This window comes from Magnolia sinica, chromosome 17 (genome assembly GCF_029962835.1).
Source record: "Magnolia sinica isolate HGM2019 chromosome 17, MsV1, whole genome shotgun sequence".
NCBI lineage: Eukaryota > Viridiplantae > Streptophyta > Magnoliopsida > Magnoliales > Magnoliaceae > Magnolia > Magnolia sinica.
In genome coordinates, this window is record NC_080589.1 from 39,516,771 (window position 1) to 39,536,560 (window position 19,790).

Genomic DNA, 19,790 nt, shown 5'->3' on the forward strand with positions numbered 1-19,790 from the left:
AAATCAAATAAAAAGAAGAAAAGAAAAGGAAACGAAAAAAGAAAAATCTCATAATGCCTTCGCTACCTAGCTATCTATAGACGAAATTGGAGCTAGTGAAGTCGTTTATTCTGTGAAGGGACATCCAGTTGAAGGAGGATCAGCTTGAGATTTGGAGGATTCCGCAGAAGGAATCAAAGGTTTCTTTGCTGACTTTGGTGATCTAATTCCTGAAGAGCTTTCTATTGAGTGTGAGACATCCAGCACACCATTGACTTGGTTATGTGGGCTAGCCTATATCAGGCAGCATGTAGAATGAATCCAAATGGAGAACATCAAGCTTTGCAGGCAAGTAGAAGATCCACTTGCTAAAGGATTTATTTCGTTCTTTCCATCTGCTCAAAGATTTATTTATGTAACATGTATCCTTGAATTCCTTTTCACCTAGGAGATGAATGAAAGACTGCATTCAAGATGGGGATGATATCTCAGGTACCATAGCCCTTCAATGGATTATTGGTAATTGCCAATTTTGATAATGTAATTGTTTATAACATGTCTTCTTCTTCTTCTTCTTTATCCTGCACCTCCTCCTTTTTTTGACTTCATTGTTTCTTCCTATGGAGTGGAAGCGAAACCTTGAGAAGGTTAAAACAATGGTTAGATGGACTATGCCAAAATCCATCAGCAGAAGTGCATTTGTCATGTGTTTGCCACTTTCTATGGGGCCTTCACCAGACATGCAGTCGTGGCTCCAGCAGAAGATTGCTTGAAAGGTGGGCATTCATATGGACCAAATCAGCAGAGAATACTCTTCTTGAAATCAAAAGGAGAATGAATATGGCCCAATTCTTCAACTCTAGGACTTTGAGATATGGGATTGGGGCAGTTCTGACTTCCGAGCCAGGGACATCATATCGCCTTCTTCACAAGAAGTTAATAAAGCACAGAGAAGATACTCAACATATGAAGTGGGATTTTATGCAGTTGTCCAAACTTCGAAGCACAGGAGGCATTACCTAGTACATAAAGGAGTTCATGTTATATTTTGATCATGAGGCACTAGGATGTGTAACTCCCAAAAGAAGTTGAACATGAATAAATCCAGTGAAAGTGTTGAAGCTTATGCTGAAAACATTAGGGATATCTGATCATATTTGTACCCATTCGAAGATCAATTTGATACTCTATTGATCGTTTATGGCTTGAAACTGAATCTACTCGCGTCACTGAACATCTTTACTGTCCAATCAAGCTTGCTGGGACAGTTGGAAAAGGTTTTGGAAAAGTGTATGGTTTGTCACAGGTGATAAAAGACATGGATCCACTTCTCAAAACTCGCAAGAATCCTAAACATTTGAATTCAATTATTTTTATAAAAATCCAGGTGGCATTTTCCAATTGTAACTGGAGGTGAGCTTCGAAGACCCACCTCATGAATTACAAGTGAATTTTTATGGTTTATCAAAATATCCATGAAATTCGACCGATGCCTGAGGAAAATTGCTTACTGATCAATGAAAATATCCATGAAATTGAACCATTGACCTGAAACAATGCTGAGGAATTTACTTACCTGGTCGATGAAACGGTACTTGTTTGTGGTATGAATCCAAAACTTTGCATGCTCTTTTAAGGGTATAATACCATCCCAAAGAGACACCTGTTCAAACTCATCAAAATCACATTCAGTACAAGCATGTAAGAGGTTGTTACTTCACTGATAAAATAAAAATAAAAATATTATGCAATCTAAATGCACTGGCAAAAACCAGAGATGCACATGCTTAGTATGCAAACTTAAAACAGAAATGTTATTAGTAATCAATGACTCCAACATCACATGAGCAGAAGGGGAGGCATGCAGCAAATCCAGCATCCGCTGATGTTGCCTTTTGGGCAAGTCTCTTGATTTGTATCGAGACCAAGCACCCAATAAAACTGGAGAACTATCGACGGGAACTCTGTATCAGCTAAAGGACTGTTAAATGGTAGAATGATGCTTCTACAATCATCATTTTCTTTCCTTCTCTTTTCTTTTCTTTTTTTTTTTTTTCCCTAACCCAACTATCGACAGTAGCTATGTATCTGTTGAATGGTAGAATGATGTTTTCATTTTCTTTTTTCTTTTTCTTTTTTTTAATACATTTTTTCCCTTTGTCCTTTTTAAAAATGGTAACTTTATGTAAAGGCAATACTGTCAATCTCTACTCCTTTTTTGAGTTGTGGAGTTGGGTTGTATTCTTTTCTCACCTTTTGGCGGGCTTTTAATAAAATTCAGTTCTCTCTCAAAGATAAAAAGGTAATCAAGAAGAAACAAAGAAGCACAACCCAATAGGAGCAGAGAGTAAAAAAAAAATAAGGAGAAGAAAAGAGAAAGCCAGATGATGAGCAATCGTCCAGCTCACAAATACACTGGCTAACCCCATGACTGAACAAGTTCCTTCATTCAATCACCTTTGCCAAACATTCTACCCTTTTGCCATGAAAGGACCATCCCTTTTGTTAAACAAAAAGATCTCCATTAGGGACCCCAATTTCATGTTAAATCCTCTGTTGTGCTCCTCCCATATAGACCACAATCAGCTAGTAGAGATGAACAGCTCATAGATTTATGGAACTTGCAAGTACACCTCCTATCCTAGGCTAGGGACATCGTGGGTATTGAACTGAGCAACACCCACATGATCTAGAACTCAAAGAATCCACTCCATATGTCCCTTGCAAACAACTAATGAACACAAATGATTGATGGTTTCTTCCCTTGGACAAACATTCACGATGAGCACACCTCTATTTATAAGGTGGTCACTAGTTGCACCTTACTTTTACCCACAAGCAATGTTCCAAATATCAGTAATATTGTCAAGAACATCGATAATATTAACAATATCATCAGGTAAGCAATACTGAAAACCCAAGTAAGATAATAAAAAATTTCAAAATATCCTTGATAATTTCTACATCATTGCAATATTTTGGCGATGCCAGTAATAATTTGGTCTCTGGACAGTATAAAAGTTCCCTGGTAGCAGCATTACCGACGATAATATTGCCGATACTTCCATAAAACACTGGAAATTCGCAAGAAATTTGGGGGAAAATACCAAAAATCGAAAAAGATATCATCTTTTGTGGGATTTTTTTAGGGACTTCATTTTGTTGCCGAATTCGAACACTCCTGGTTTTTGTTGAATCAATGCTTTAATTTGGGGAAGAAATCTCAACAAATAAGGGGATGGACCAAAACTCAAACGTGACAAAATCCAAACTAACTTTGTTTTTCAAATGTTAGCATGGATTGTGATGCATATTGATGGGGACATCAGAGGACCTACTCGGGTGTTCCAGAGACGAAGATGACCACCCACATCAGCGCAGCTTTCTTTGTGGATGGGAGACGAGTTCCAGAAGGGGCCCGCCAAGACATTTTGAAGACCCCACATGCATTGGACATGCATCAGGAAGGCCCCACTTTGAGATGAAGCATGTGGGCTACTTAAGAGATCATTTTAGTTATAGGATTTCTATTTCATGTCGATCCGACCGTTGGATCTTGTTGATCAGGCCATCAGGCCGCCAAATCTTTTAGATCTAGGCCCATTGGACTTTGATTTTTCTTTCTTTATGTTTTTTTTTAAAAAAAATAAATAAATTTAGGATTTATTTCATGGTTTAGATTGATAATAAATGTTTTAGTTTTCTTATTTTACATGATGAGTCACTTCCCTTAAGTGAGTGGCATAGTTGTAATTATGCTGGATTTTTAATTGTAAATTTTTAATTATAAAAGCACAGGGGGTGGAGTTCCAACCCTAGTGGAGATTTGAGGTAAAAAAAAAAAAAAAAAAAGGGAAAGCTCTCTTGTGTGAAGGAATTTTTCTCCTTATTTTCTAGGGTCTCCCTTCTAATTGAAATTATGGAGTGGTAGAAACTTGTTTGGTGGTAGATTTCCCAAGGTACATCCTTCCTCTTACTCTTCTTTGAAAAGCATCCTTCTTCTTTTCTTGTCTTCCTCTTTTCCCTTCCCATTACAACCTTCTAAACCTCAGATCTTCAATTTCCTATTTTTCCCAACTCCTAAAAACCCTAATTCCAAAATCTCCAATTCCCATGAACCCTAATTTTTCAAATTTCATATTTTCCTCTTCCTAACCCTAATTATAAAACCTAAAAGTATGTCCCTTGAGTGTGGAACGTGCCTATGCTAAATTGGAAGTTTTATCCTTCCATCGAGCCTAGTTTTAATTGATTTATGTGATTTCTTAGCATGTAGGCATACGATTTAGGTTAAATAAGATTTTATTTCCTATTATTTACTCTTAATTACTTAGTGGGTTAGCATCTTTTGTTAATTAAATTACTTTATGGAGTCTTTCATAATCTCCACGTTGCATGCTGGCATTAAATCATGTGTCCTGCATCAAATTTGATATCAGAGACATAGGTTTTGCATAAGATTTTTGTGTTACATCTAGGTTAGAGTCATATCTAAGGTTAGCTGAGCATGCATTGCATATAAGATCATATTGCTAAAATTTTATTTTATTTTTGACGTATCCTATTGCTGAATTTTCAGCTAGCGTTTCCACTTATCCCATTGCTGAAATTTCAGCATAATAATCTCACGTTGTCACCAAGGTGTGCAGAATTGGTTACGTATCAGCCGTAACGGTCGATACGTAACAGTAACGGCTGTGACCGTTACGGGGTCGTAACAGCCCCCCTATTTTATTTTTGACGTATCCTATTGCTGAATTTTCAGCTAGCGTTTCCACTTATCCCATTGCTGAAATTTCAGCATAATAATCTCACGTTGTCACCAAGGTGTGCGGAATCGGTTACGTATCAGCCGTAACGGCCGATACGTAACAGTAACGACACGGCCGTTACAGGGTTGTAACAGCCACACCGCCCCCTTGTAATCCAATAACGGTCATAAAACATTTCTTTCTTTCTTTCTTTCTTTGTTTTTTTTTTTCTTTTGAGCTCCGATTTTTCACATTTGTTAATACTTTTCTATTCCAAATTCTTCTTAAACCATTCTATTGCAAATTCTGACCACTCTTAGCTCGAAATTAAGGATCAAAACAAGTTATATTATGGATTTTCTTGATTCCAAGCTCCGTAGACCATTTTCCGAAAATTCTTCAAAAATAGGTATTTATACTTTTTATCCAATGTATTATTGTTTTAATGGTAGAATATGATGTGTTAATCATAGTAGAATATTTTAATGTTCATTTAACAAATTATGGTAGTGATTTTATACATTTTTTAATTTTTTTCTATTTTCAAACTATTTTCGGCCAATTTTTTTAAAATACGAAAAATCATTTTTTATTCAATGCATCGTTGTTTTAATGGTAGAATATTACGTGTTAATCATAGTCGGTGTTTAAATTATCGGCGACAATATCGAATTGTCGCCGATAATATCGGTATCGCTGGCTCAACGATACTGAAATCCCATTTATTCATTTCGGTGCCAGGTATCGCCGATAATATCGGATTGTCAATATTTTCGAAATTTCACTATTCCCACCAACCACGAGTGGGAACTGTAGCCAACAATCCACCTTTATCGATAAAAGGGGGACGTCGTCGGCGATAAAATCGTCAAAATCAAAAACAAAAAACACAAAAAAAAATACCCGTGTTTCGCCCGGATCTGTTTGAAGACGCGAATTCACAGTTGCTGAGTGCAAATCGGCGACTTTCCGGTAAGATTCAACCCCAAAAAAATCTACTTTTCCGTCGAAAAATCCTCTAGCAACTTCTCCAGAAAAGAATCGACTTGCGGGCTGAGATCTTATTGGAAAATAGAGATTTTTTTTTAAATTTGGGATGAGGGAGAGGGATTTTCGGGTTGAAAATCCGGAGATATTGGTGGGAAGGAGATGATTTTTTGAAAATTTTGGATGAGGTAGAGCGATTTTCGGGGTTTTAAAGAAATTTGGGGATCGGGCGTGCATTTGGCACTTTGACTGTGTAGGTCGGTGCTCCGTGGGCCCCACCATGATGCATCTGTTATATCCATGCTGTCCATTAATTTTTAAATATCATTTTAGAGCTTGATCCAAAAAATGAGGTAGATCTAAAACTCAAGTGGACAACACCACGGGAAAACAGTAGTGATTAAATGTCCACCATTTAAAACCTCCTAGGCCCACTATAATGTTTATTTGATATCCAAGCCGTTGATTAGGTCTTACATACCTGGGTGAAGGGAAAAAAGAAATATCAGCTTGATCCAAAACTTTCGTAGCCTGCAAGAAGTTTTTAATGGTAGATCGTAGACGTTCAATCAACATTGTGTGGTCCACTTGAGATTTTGATCCATCTCATTTTTGGACTGTTATCATAAAATGATCTAGAAAAATGGACCGATGGCATGGTTGAAACAGATGCATCATGGTGGGACCACAGAGCATGGACCAGTAGCTCTTTTTATCATAAAAATGATCCAGAAAAATGGACCGATGGCATGGATGAAACAGTATGCTTTTATCGTACTGAGTCAAGTCATTTGGGCCCATTGTTAATGTATGTGATTTATCCACACCTTCTATCTATTTTTTCTGCTAATTTTAGTAGTTGATCCCAAAATTTAAGTAAATCCAAAGCTCAAATGGACCATACAACAGGAAACAGTGTGGAATAATGATTTCCACCGTTGAAACCTTCTTAGGGCCCACGGTTATGTTTATTTGTCGTCCAACCTGTTCACAAGGTCGAACGAACCTCGATGAAGAGAAAACACAAAAATCAGCTTGATCCAAAACTTCTATGTGGCCTCCACGAATTTTTCAATGGTAGAGGTTCAATCACACTATTTTTTGTGGTGTGGTCCACTTGAGTTTTTTATATTCTTCCATTTTGTAGTAGAGCCATAAAATTATGTGTTAAAATGAATGAACGGAGTGGATGAAATAAATAAACAATGGTGGACCCCACAGTGTTTACGCAGTACGCTAAGGGTACTGACTAACTCAATACGCAATCCGAATTTTTGTCCCACCCCCACCCGGATTGTAATCCGTCCGGGTAGGGCTCTGTGGGGCCCACCGTGATGTAATGTTTTATCCATTCCGTTCATCCATTTTTACAGATCATTGTAGGGCTTTATCCCAAAATCGAGAGGGAAAAAAGTCTCAGGTGGAGCACACCACAGGAAAATAATAGTGATTGGATATCCACCATTTAAATCCTCCTAAGGCCCACTGTACTATTTATTTGACATCCAATCTGTTAATTTGGTCATATAGACCCAGATGAAGGGAAAAAAACAAAGATCAAGTTGTTCCAAAACCTTTATGGCCCCCAAAAAGTTTTTAATGGTCAAAGTTCATTCAACATTGTTTCCTGTAATGTGGTCCAATTGAGATTGGGATATACCTCATTTTTTTTCTCATACCATAAAATATCTATAAAAATAGATGGACGGCATGGATGAAACACATATCTGGTGATGGGGCCCACAAAGCACCGACCACCAGCCATTGGCTGGTGGCAGGGGGAGTACCCAATCCGTTTCCGCAGCAGATGGGCGCAGATCAAGGACGTGGATTTCCTGCGAAAGCCTTTCTCGTTCTACGCTGCAAGCTCAGGTGGGGCCCACTATGATGTTTGTGAGAAATCCTCCGTCCATCTGTTTTGTGATTTCATTTTAGGACATGTTGCCAAAAATGAACCGTATCCAAAGCTCAAGTGAGCCGTATCCAAAGCTCAAGGAAGCAACGATGCTAAGGACGCCCACTGTTGAAACCTTCCTAGGGCCCACTGTATTGTTTATTTTACATCTAACCCCTTGATATGGTTGTATACACCTAGATGGAGTGAAAAAACAAATATAATCTTGATCTAAAACTTCTGTGTTCCCTAAGAATTTTTCAACGGTAGTAATTTAATTACCACCGTGTGGCCCATTTGAGATTTAGATATTATATATATTTTGGATAATATTCTAAAATAATGAGGAAATGAATGGATGGTGTGGATAAATTTCATACATCACGGTGGCCTCTCAATGGCCATCGGATCCTCCGCCTTAATCCGCGCGTGGGATACGGTGAGATCCCGGACTCACTGGAAGTGGATTGGCTGGTGTACCATAGACTGTGTCGACGTCACCAAGTTTTGTGGGTCCCATCATGAGGTATGAGTTATATCCAAACCGTCCTCCCACTTGGTGAGCTCGTCGCAAGTCTTCATCCGAGAAATAAGACAGATCCAAAAATCAAGTGGACCACACTGTAAAAAGCAGTGGAGGATTGAACGCCCTGCCATTGAAACGGGCGCGGATTGGATACTGACAAGATCAGTAGCCAAATCGCTACTAAAGTGGCATCACCAAGCTCTATGGACCTGGGAGCAGTACTACCAACATGTTGGGCAACAGTACTACTCTCAACTGTCACGGGATCCGGACAATGATTGCGAGCCACCTCGTCACTCTATGTGAGGATGAAACATGGCCAGAAATGTGTATTTTTTTTAATTCATTTACTTTTGCATGTCTTAATTGTTGTAAGCTTGCATTTGTATTATATAAACTCATTTTGGTTACTATTTGAGTGATTTCTTACGATAACGCATGCCTTTTGGCCCCCATTAAATGGAAACTTCTAATTTAATGCATTATTTTTGTAATTTTTTCATTCCTGAATATGTAAATGTGTATTTAGGCATGTCCAGAAGTTTCACTGAAAAATTCCACCATTTTCTCCATGTTTCCCCCTTTTTCCCTGCATATCCGGTTATCGACGATACTGTTGGCGATAACGATATTATATCTTTATCTCCGACTAGTGAAACTTGTAACAATACCGATAACTCGAACACTGATCATAATAGAACATTTTAATGTTCATTTAACAGATTGTAGTAGTGGTTTTATATAATTTTTTAATTTTTTTTCTATTTTCGGACTATTTTCAGCCAATTTTTTAAAATTACGAAAAATCATTTTTTAGTCAATGTATTGATGTTTTAATGGTAGAATATGATGCGTTAATCATAGCAGAACATATTAATATTCATTTAACAGACTATGGTGGTGATTTTATATTTTTTAAATTTTTTATATTTTTAGACTATTTTCGGCCAATTTTTAAAATTTATGAAAAATTATTTTTTATTCAATGTATTATTGTTTTAATGGTAGAATATGATGTGTTAATCATAGTAGAACATATTAATATTCATTTAACAGATTATGGTAGTGATTTTATATATTTTTTTTAAATTTTTATATTTTTGAACTATTTTCAGCCAATTTTTAGAAATTACGAAAAATCATTTTTTTTAGTCAATGTATTGTTGTTTTAATGGTAGAATATGATGTGTTAATCATAGTAGAACATATAAATGTTCATTTAACAGATTATGGTAGTGATTTTATATTTTTTTTATCTTTTCTATTTTCGGCCAATTTTTAAAAATTATGAAAAATCATTTTTTATTCAATGTATTGTTGTTTTAATAGTAGAATATGATGTGCTAATCATAGTAGAACATATTAATTTCATTTAACAGATTATGGTAGTGATTTATTTTATTTTTTTTATTTTTTCTATTTTCAGCCAATTTTTTAAAAATACGAAAAATCATTTTTCATTCAATGTATTGTTGTTTTAATGGTAGAATATTATGTGTTAATCATAGTAGAACATATTAATGTTCATTTAACAGATTTTCATAATGATTTTATATTTTTTTAATTTTTTCTATTTTCGGCCAATTTTTAAAAATTACGAAAAATCATTTTTTATTCAATGTATTGTTGTTTTAATGGTAGAATATTATGTGTTAATCATAGTAGAACATATTAATGTTCATTTAACAGATTATGGTGGTGATTTTATATATTTTTTTTTTAAATTCTATTTTCAGACTATTTTTGGCGATTTTTTTTAATCATGAAAAATTATTTTTTATTCAATGTATTGTTGTTTTAATGGTAGAATATTATGTGTTAATCATATTAGAACATTTTAATGTTCATTTAACAGATTATGGTAGTAATTTTGTATTTTTTTAAATTTTTTTCTATTTTTGAACTATTTTGGCCAATTTTTTTAAATTACGAAAAATCATTTTTTATTCAATGTATTGTTGTTTTAATGGTAGAATATTATGTGTTAATCATAATAGAATATATTAATGTTCATTTAATAGATTATGGTGGTGATTTTATATATTTTTAAATTTTTTTCTATTTTCGGATTAGTGACTTTATGTTTATATTTTCTTATTTTATATAGGTTTTGGAGCTTCTTAAGGTTTAGAACATAAAATCATCTTTATTGATTAGATTCAGAAGTTTGAACTTTTTATTATTAATCTATTTACATTAGGTTTCGAAATTTAAATTAATAAATTCATTCTCCTATAAAAAGAAAAAACTGTATATAAATTTAGAGAATTGAGTAGACTCACAATCTCACATAGACATAGATCATATCTACCTAAGGAAATGTTTGGGTCTGGCCAACAAGTGAGGATATTGGATGGCAACATTGTCAGAGGTTTGGTGGTAGTAGGCACCAAATGAAGCACAACTATTGTGAGAGACTAATAATTAGTGGAATTATGCGTCTCAAACAACATTTGACACATCGAAAGGGTCAAGTTGCGGGATGTACTAGAGTACTAAAAGAGACGATGATTTTAATGCAAACCAGTTTGGATGAGTCGAAGGGTAAACGTGCTGCTGGATAGAAGAAGAAAGATCAGATTTTAGATGCGACCCAACAGGAGGTGTTTGGTCCTGAATATATGGTCATTCGTGATGAAAATATTATTAATTCTGACGAAGATTCTTGTTCGTGAAGAAGAAGAATGTCGCCGCATGTTTGGCGCGAGTGGGTCAATACGTGATACAGGAAGGGTGACAAGAGGGCAAAAGAAGTGACAACGTTTATTTACAAGTGGGGGTGGGGGGAAGGTTTAGTGGGTTACGATGTATGTTTGGGAGCCGACGAGAGTCAACTTCACGTGATGCTCCTATACATTTGGATGAAGAAGTAAATGAGCCCAGGAGACCCTCTATTGATCCAATCCTATTTAGGAAAGAATCAACTAAACAAAAGAAGATAAAACAAATGTGGAGTAGAACTTTCGTTGAAAAGCTAAGTAGGGCAACAACAAAGTTATTTATACATACCAACATACCTCCTAACACGGCCAATTCTCTATATTGGAAGGTGATAATTGATGCAGCAGCAGAAGCAGGTGAAGGAATTAAAGCTCCTACGACTAGGGAGATAAGAGGAAAATCGACAGATGCAGAGTATGCGGATGTGAAAGCATACATGGCTAGATTGGCCTAAGTAGATGCAACATGATCAACTTTATGGTGTACTGCGACTTGGGAACTATATACCAAAAGTCAATTGATGCCTCAGCCGTTACAAAAAATTCTGTTTATATCTTTGAACTAATGGATAAAGTTGTGGATGAGATTGGAGAGGAGAATGTGGTGCAGATTGTAACAGATAATTAAGCATTATATAAGCTTGTAAGACATAAGTTGATGAAGAATCGACCACATTTTTTTGTCACCATGTGCTGCCCATTGTATTGATCTTATATTGGCAGATATTAGGAAGAAGAAGTGTCAAGGAAATGGTCCAAAGGGCAAGAGAAGTGACAACGTTTATTTACAACCATAATCAAGTAGTCGCAATAATGAGTAAGTTCATGAAGGGATGCGAGTTACTGAGGCCTGCAGCGACTAGATTGGCAACAAACTTTATAGCATAGAGAGTTTACACCAGCATAGGGGAGAATTGAGAGAGATGTTCGCTTCCCGAGATTGGCTCAACACAAAACATGGGCAAAAGGCATCAAGGACACCAGTTGAAGTTGTGAACACCATACGGATAACAAATATTGGAAGAGGGTCAAGTCGATCTTAAAGGTGATCGAGCCACTAATAAGGGCACTGTCTTGTTGAACCTGACGAAGCACCTACCATAGGCTTCCTATACGATGCCATGGATAAGGCGCAGTTGGCAATTCAATGTGATTGTATAAGCTGAGAGTCTTATTGGAAGATGATCGACAATAGATGGACAACACAACTCCATCACGATCTTCATGTAGCAGGTTACTACCTAAATCCTAGGTACAGATATGCTCAATCATTTCTTGCGGATAATGAAGTTCGTGTCGGGCTAAAGAATGTGATAAAGAGATTAGAGCCTGACTTAGATATACAAATAAAGGCGTTGAATGAATTAGATGCATTTGGAAATCGCCTAGGTAGCTTTAGAGATGCTCTTGCACACCATGCAGTATCTAGGTTGCAAGGCCGAATGGTGAATGAATTTCAGAGAGAGTACAAAGGCTCTCTAAAAAATTGCAGTAAAAATTTTGAGCCAGACAACTTCTTCTAGCTGCAAAAGGAATTGGAGTTGTTTTGCATTTATTCATTCAAAGAAGAGGAATGGATTGCAGACTAGGACGTTGGATAGACTTGTCTTCATGCACTACAACATGAGGCTAGGAATGCGACGACATCATAGGAGCATTACAGGCGCCGATGACACAGACTACTGTCCAATAAACTTGGACAAAATTTATGATGAGAAGGACCCGCTTCTACCTTGGTTAGAAACAAGGAAAAAGCAAATTGAAGAGGATAGTGAAGAATTGGAAATTGATGACCCACTAATACGCACAGCGCAACAAGAGAGTCGTGCAGCTGTGTTGGACCCAGAAAGAGGGGCAACTTTCATGCAAAGTACGGCTCAAGATCAACGGAAGAGTACGAGCAGTAGTAGCAGCCCGATCGAGTCGGATGATGGTGATGACGTCCCTGCCCCTGGTGCTGGCACTTATGGTGTTGCTCAACACATCATACAGCCGTCTACAGATTGCGAGGCCGACGAACATCAACAAGGTAGTATACGAGGTCGGACTTATCACTGTACTGAGTCACGATATAGCTAGCAGGAGGGTAGGTCTAGTGGTGCACCGGGTCTGGGAGGTCCGGAACATCAGTAGGCACATGGTCCCAAGCATTATGATGGATATTCTTATGGCCAATTGGATTATGATGGTTATACTTATAGATATACATATGTATATCTATAATCATATAGCCAATTGGATTATGATGGTTATACTGAGCCTGTTCCATCATATTCATGTTGGAGAAGTCCTCCTGATCCATATCCATATGATTATAGATATAGAGATCCAAATCCGAGTTACTCATCACAGACACTCTCAATTTCAAGATTCTCAACAGCCCAAGTACGGGCACTAGTATGGCTATTCGACAGGCACTGGTGGATATCCTTACTCGAGGTCGGAGTCGTTACCTAGTCGGGATCACTCATCCTCTGGTTTTGTTGACCTAGTATTTCCTTCTGGCACTGGATATTATGGATATGTAGCACTTCTACCTATTGGACAGCAGCAGCCTGATGATGACAATGACGATAATGTGGAGGTCGAGCAACCACAAAAAAAGCAGATTTTCATTTTGGTGGTGACTTGTGAATTTTATTATGGTAATTGTAAGTATATATTTGTATTAAGGTAAGTATTGCAGCAGTACTATTGCTATATACCCATTAGTCCATTACCCACACATTCACCAAGCAAGCACACACTTGACACTACCGAACTTGTATTTAAAATAACTCCCCTGACAACCAATCAAGTAATCCTTAATCAAGTTGCAAGGGAGTATATCAGACACTACTATTTTTTATTTTTTATATTCTTGACTTGAGGATAACAGGACAGGAATCACAGCCACAGGATAGGAGGAGAAGTCTCTGACATGTTGAAGAATGAAGAATTTAAAATAGAATGAACATTGTAATTTATGCAAGTCTGAACTCTAGTCTAAACTCTATAATAGAGACCTCACTCCTCCTCAAGTATGTTAATAACTTAATATAGAATAAATTATGAAAAATAATTGCAAACACCTATACATGTAAGATATTTGTGAGTTTTGCAATCAAATCTAGGTTGTCTGGTTCACAAATTCATCAAATAGTTTGATACAACTTCTCGGCAAAGAGTGGACCGTTACACCACCATAAACATGTTCCAAATTATAAATGAATGCATATTTAGAATATTCCGAATTTAATGGATATTTTTCCATAACTTTTTTAAGAATAAAAAATAAAAAATTGCACCGTTACGGGCCCCGTATTGGCACCCCACATCGGCCGATACAGGGCGTATCCGTATCGATAAATTACACTCTTGCTAAATTTTCAGATTACACTCTTGCTGAATTTTCAGATTAGTGTCCCTAGTGTGTCCAACTTGATTTCTAGGTTGGCTTTGTCTTTATCATAACATTACCCTATGATTTAGGTTTTCCCCTAAAAGTTACCTTGTGTATGGCCACTCGTTCTGAACGTGGCTTTGGTTTACATCCCACTATGAATCTAGAGCAGATTGTTGAGGCCCTTAACGTTATCAACAACCGTTTGACAGCTATTGAAGCGTACAATAGGACCACCGCAACTCAATTGACCATGATCAATGCATGTGTCAATCAGCTTGAAGCCTCCCTTTAGGTGAAACACGACACTAGGGAGATGTCCAATCACATGTCGGGATCAAATTGAGATTGCGCCACTTGCAATTATTATTTGCACCTTAAGCCAAATTATAGAAAGTGATGATTGGCGCAGGAATTCAATTTTTCATACTTATGCCAAGTGTGGTGGCATAAATTGCAAGGTGATCATTGATACTGGCAGTTGCATCAATGTGGTCTCTACTAGCATGGGGGGCCGCTTAGGTATGTTAGTCGTTCCTCACCCTTAGCCCTATCGAGTCTCATGGGTTGACGCATCTTTGATTCTAGTTTCTCAGTGTTGTCCAATTCCCATCCAGTTTGGTTCCTATACGGACACATTGTGGTGTGATGTTTTGCCTATGGATATAGGCCGCATCATTTTGGGCAGGCCTTGGTTATATGATAGGGACGCAACACTGTTCGATCGCTTGAATACGTGTTCGTTTCTATATGGAGGCAAAAGGATTGTCTTGAAGTCTCTCCCACTAAAAAGCACCTCGAAAAAGGAGGACGTCAAGAAACGTGGTCCTGAAGGAGTGATGAAACTCCAACTTGAGTCTCTTCCTATAGTTAATGCCAAAGAGTCTGAAAGAGATATTAAAACTAATTTGACATTGTATGCCCACGTGGCAAGTCAGGTCACACCTAAGGTTATTATGGAGATGTCACCTGAGGGTAGTGCAGAGTTACCGTTAAGGTGAGTCCGGTATTGGAGGAGTCCCATGTTATTATTCCAAAGCACAAATCGGACGAGCCTATATATTGCATACCCATGTCTTTGTTCCATAGGCCTTCAAAGTCTGCACATGCATCTACATAACATATGCATGACTTGCATGAGGAGATTAGAAAAAGAATAAATATAAGTAATGAAACATACAAAATGATTGCTAACTCACGCCATAAATTTAAAGAGTTTGTTATGAGTGATGAAGTCATGATTAAAATACGTCCAAAACGGTTTCCACAGACAAGCCCGTAACACTGGACAATATAAAATCTTGAAAAGATTGGGTTCGAATGCTTACTTGATGGATCTTCCACCTAACATGGGTATCAATTCCACATTTAATGTGGAAGATCTTGTACTATTTCATGGACCTTTCCCTAACCCTCACATGAACTTTGATGATGATGCCCCTGCCCTGTCCCAAAACCCATGGCCATTACCTGACCCCTCTTCTCAACATTTACCATCCGTACCATCCATACCTATGAGAAGAGAAGAGATAAAGGATATCTTAAATGAAGAAGCAGTTTCCACACGACATAGCGGTTACCAAGAGTACCTTGTCAAGTGGAGGGGCAGACTAAAATCAGACAGTACGTGGATTGCAGAGGCAGAGCTTCAGCAACGAGACCCGGATCTCCTCGAGCATCACTACAGCTTTATTTCGCCAAAGGTAAAATCTCCTCAGCCGAGGGGAATTGATGGGAAAATCAGAGGACCTACTCGGGTGTATACCAAAGATGAAGACGGCCACCTACATCAGCGCAGCTTTCTTTGTAGATGAGAGATGAGTTCCAAATGGGGCCCGCCGAGCCATTTTGAAGATCCCACTTTGGGATGATGTATGTGGGCTGCTTGGGAAATCATTTTAGTCATAGGATTTTTATTTCGTGTCGATCCGACTGTTAGATCCTGTTGATTAGGCCATCAGGCCAGCAGATATTTTAGATTTGGTCCCCTTGGACTCTAATTTTGTTTTTTTTTTAATGTTTTTTATTATTTTTAGAATTTATTTGATGGTTTAGATTAATAATAAATGTTTTAGTTTTCTTATTTTGCATGATGAGCCACTTCACTTAAGTGAGTGGCATAGTTGTAATTATGCTAGATTTTTAATTCCAAATGCACAAGGGGGGTGGAGTTCCAACCCTAGTGGAGAGAGAGAGAGAGAGAGAGAGAGAGAGAAGCTCTCTTGTGTGAAGGAATTTTCCTCTTTGTTTTCTAGGGCCTCCCTTCCAATTGAAATTGTGAAAGGGTAGAAACTTGTTTGGTGGTGGATTCCCCAAGGTACATCCTTCCTCTTCCTCTTCTTCGAAAGGTATTCTTCTTCTTCTTTTCTTGTCTTCCTCTTTTCCCTTCCATTACAACCTTCTAAACCTCAGATATTCAATTTCCTATTTTCCCCTCTAAAAATCCTAATTCCAAAATCCCCAATTCGCATGAACCCTAATTTTCCAAATTTTAGATTTTCTCCTTCCTAACCCTAATCATAAAACGTAAAACTCTATCCCTTGAGTGTGGAACGTGCCTATGCTAAATTGGAAGTTCTATCCTTCCATCGGGCCTAGTTTTAACTGATTTATGTGATTTCTTAGTATGCGGGCATGTGATTTAGTTTAAATAAGATTTTATTTTCTATTGTTTATTCTTAATTACTTGCTGGGTTTAGCATATTTTAATTGAATTACTTTATGGACTCTTTCATAATCTCCACGTTACATGTGTCCTGCATCACATATGCATGATTCTTATGCATTGACATGGATTTGTGGCAAAACAAATCAACATTTGAGTATTAGTGAAATCCAAATTTCCTCATTTTAAGAATGGATGTTTTGCTACTCGCATTGTGTGGTATTTGAATGAAATGAACTCATGTTGGATATTATTGCACTATTTTTTCCAACACCACATGACTTAGGCCCCTATAAAATGGAAACTTTTAATGTACAGTTGTTTTTGGCATTATTTTGTTCCTAAATGTGTAAACATGTGTTTTATAACATCTCCTAAGGTTTCATTAAAAAATTCCACATTTTTCCCAATGTTCCCTAAGTTGGCAATTTTTTTAGTATCAATGATAGTATTAACAATATTGATATGTGTTTCCCTATCCAGATGATACACGTACCAATATCGATACTTTGAACACTGCCTAAAAAAATACCCAAACACCACCACTGTTTAAGGACCCTAAAAGAATCGCACCAATCGACGCCACCAAAGTTCCTACCATCCCATTGCAAAGCAAGCTATAAAAAAATTTTATCTTAAAACTGTCATTCCCTCTAACACCACCTCCACCTGGTGCACACTATGCAACAAGGGACTAGAATGCTTGAAGGCTTGTAAACGAACAAAATCAAAATTTTCTTCATTTGAAAGGTTTTGGAAAAAACGAGGCATGGTTACCACCCTGTCCATCACAACCAAATAGCGCTATGAAACCATAGCCTCTTTTTGTCTTCAAGCCTAAACAGAGAAGTGAACCTTGGATTCAAGGTTCACACAACATCATCAATCCCACCCAAAACTAGAATGTTGGAGGAAGGCCTGTAAACGAACAAAATAAAAATAAATAAATAATCTCCATTTGAAAGGTTCTGAAGACAAGGCTTGGTTACCACCTGTCTATCACAACCAAACAGCGCTTTGAAACCGTAGCCTCTTTTTGTCTTCAAGCTTGAACAGAGAAGCACGTTCCAGATTCGAGGTTCACACAACACCAACAATGCCCAACATCAAACACTACTCCCTCTGAATTAGCCTCGGCCTTGAATGCTGCTTTCCATGCACCTATATCTATCTTGAGACATCCCTTGTTACAAGCAACTTCACACCATATTCTTCAGCATCAATAAACCCCCACTACCCCAATAAGGCTACATTAATGACATACGTCTTTGAATTACTAGTCCCCATTGTGACAAGAGAACACACAAAATCCCATTCAACTAAATGAAGTTTGTGTTTATTGGCATTCCTTGCCCAAAAAAAAACTCTTTGCAACTTCTCAAGTTTCCTAATGTTTAAATAAGGCAACAAAACAATGATATAAAATAGATTGGTATTTTAGCTAATGCTGCTTTTGTTAGGGTAAAAGTCGTATCCTGGGTCTTCCTTCCCAATATCAAGCATTAGAGCATGATTTCAACAAAAATCCTTCTCAACTCTCATGGATAGGGAGTTGAAGCTTTGGGGGAGTAATCGCAGTGGTTCAATCAATAACCTTTGACGATTTACGGACATGAAAAGAGCATTCAAGTAGTGAAGCAAAAGCATGTTTATTAAAGAAGTCTCAAGTATTTCGAGATTTGTAAAAGTTGTTTCAATGCCACCTCACGGGAATTGGCATGAGCGCACAGCGCCATAAGAGAATGCAATAGATCCTCGCGAAGAGTAAATCGAGCATCTTCAACAACAACTCAAAGTGTTATCAACATGCAAAGTGTGTGGTTCCCTTTTGTTTCATGGAAGTGTAGATGCAAAAACTTCAAATTATTTAGATTCTTCTTCCCACCGTCACGTGCCTTTGCGCAGAGGGTGTATGAGGGAAGATCGGATAAGAGCGCGGCAAGCAGAAGACAATCGGCTTGATCTTGGTGTCAAGATCAAGATTCTGAAGTTCTACAGCGGACTCCACATCGACAATTTTGATGGGTGGCTCAAACTGTCAAGCAAGTGTTTGATTTCCACAAACTGCTGAAAGATTAGCTTGTTAAGATAGTGGCATCTCGTTTCAATGGTCAAGCATTGTCGTGGTGGAAGCAAACCCACTGTGTGTGAAAGTGCCAAGAGAAACCCAATATCTCCACGCGCACAAAGTTGCGTCAAATGATGACCAAGGAGTTCTCTCATTCCAACTACATACAATCATTGTGGTTAACTTCCGAGGCTAGATCTGGCCACAGGGTTGCTCAATTTTCACATCAACAACAAAGGCAATGAGCGATGAGAGGGTACAAGGCCGACAAGTCAGAAGCTGCAAGGAATCCAAGCTGAGGGAAACCCAAGATCTCCACGTGATCAAAGTTGCATTAAATGATGACTAAGGAGTTCTCCCAATTCAACTACATGCAACCATTGTGGTTTAAATTCCAAGGCTAGGCCACTAGAGTTGCTTGATTTTCACATCAACAACCAGCAATGAGCAATTTGTGAGAGTACATGGCCAGCAAGCCAAAAGCTGCAAGGAATCCATGCCTCATGACGATGGAAAACCTTTGGATCTTGATCACCATTTCGTTCAAGACATGGTGCACGAAATGTGAATTAAGAAACTGGTTTTGGCAAGAGCCCAATCTTGAACAGGGATTTGCTTCATCGCATAGCAGATGTTGGGGATCCAAACTTCCATGAGGATTCCTTCATTTGGAAGCCCATCTTTGAAGATGACCTGATTGAGATCCAAAACTTGAGCTGAGATCCAGTCTATAACACAGAGTTGGTAGCCTTGAAGAGCCATAGGAGACCAGATCTTTGATGCAGGTCCTATCAAACCATGAAGCATTTAGGAAGATC

General features: G+C 37.7%; 1 protein-coding gene across 4 annotated transcripts in view; it reads right to left on the minus strand.

Moving 5' to 3' along the window:
* LOC131231940 (signal peptidase complex subunit 3B-like) overlaps positions 1–19,790 on the minus strand; it is a 64,385-nt gene that overhangs the window by 23,415 nt on the left and 21,180 nt on the right. For 3 of the 4 annotated variants that reach the window (XM_058228343.1, XM_058228342.1, XM_058228344.1), the window contains one exon: positions 1,556–1,642. The exons of the other annotated variant lie outside the window; for it this stretch is intronic. In XM_058228343.1, coding sequence (XP_058084326.1) covers positions 1,556–1,642 — 87 coding nt within the window. The remainder of the gene's footprint in view (positions 1–1,555; positions 1,643–19,790) is intronic. 4 annotated transcript variants of the gene reach the window in all.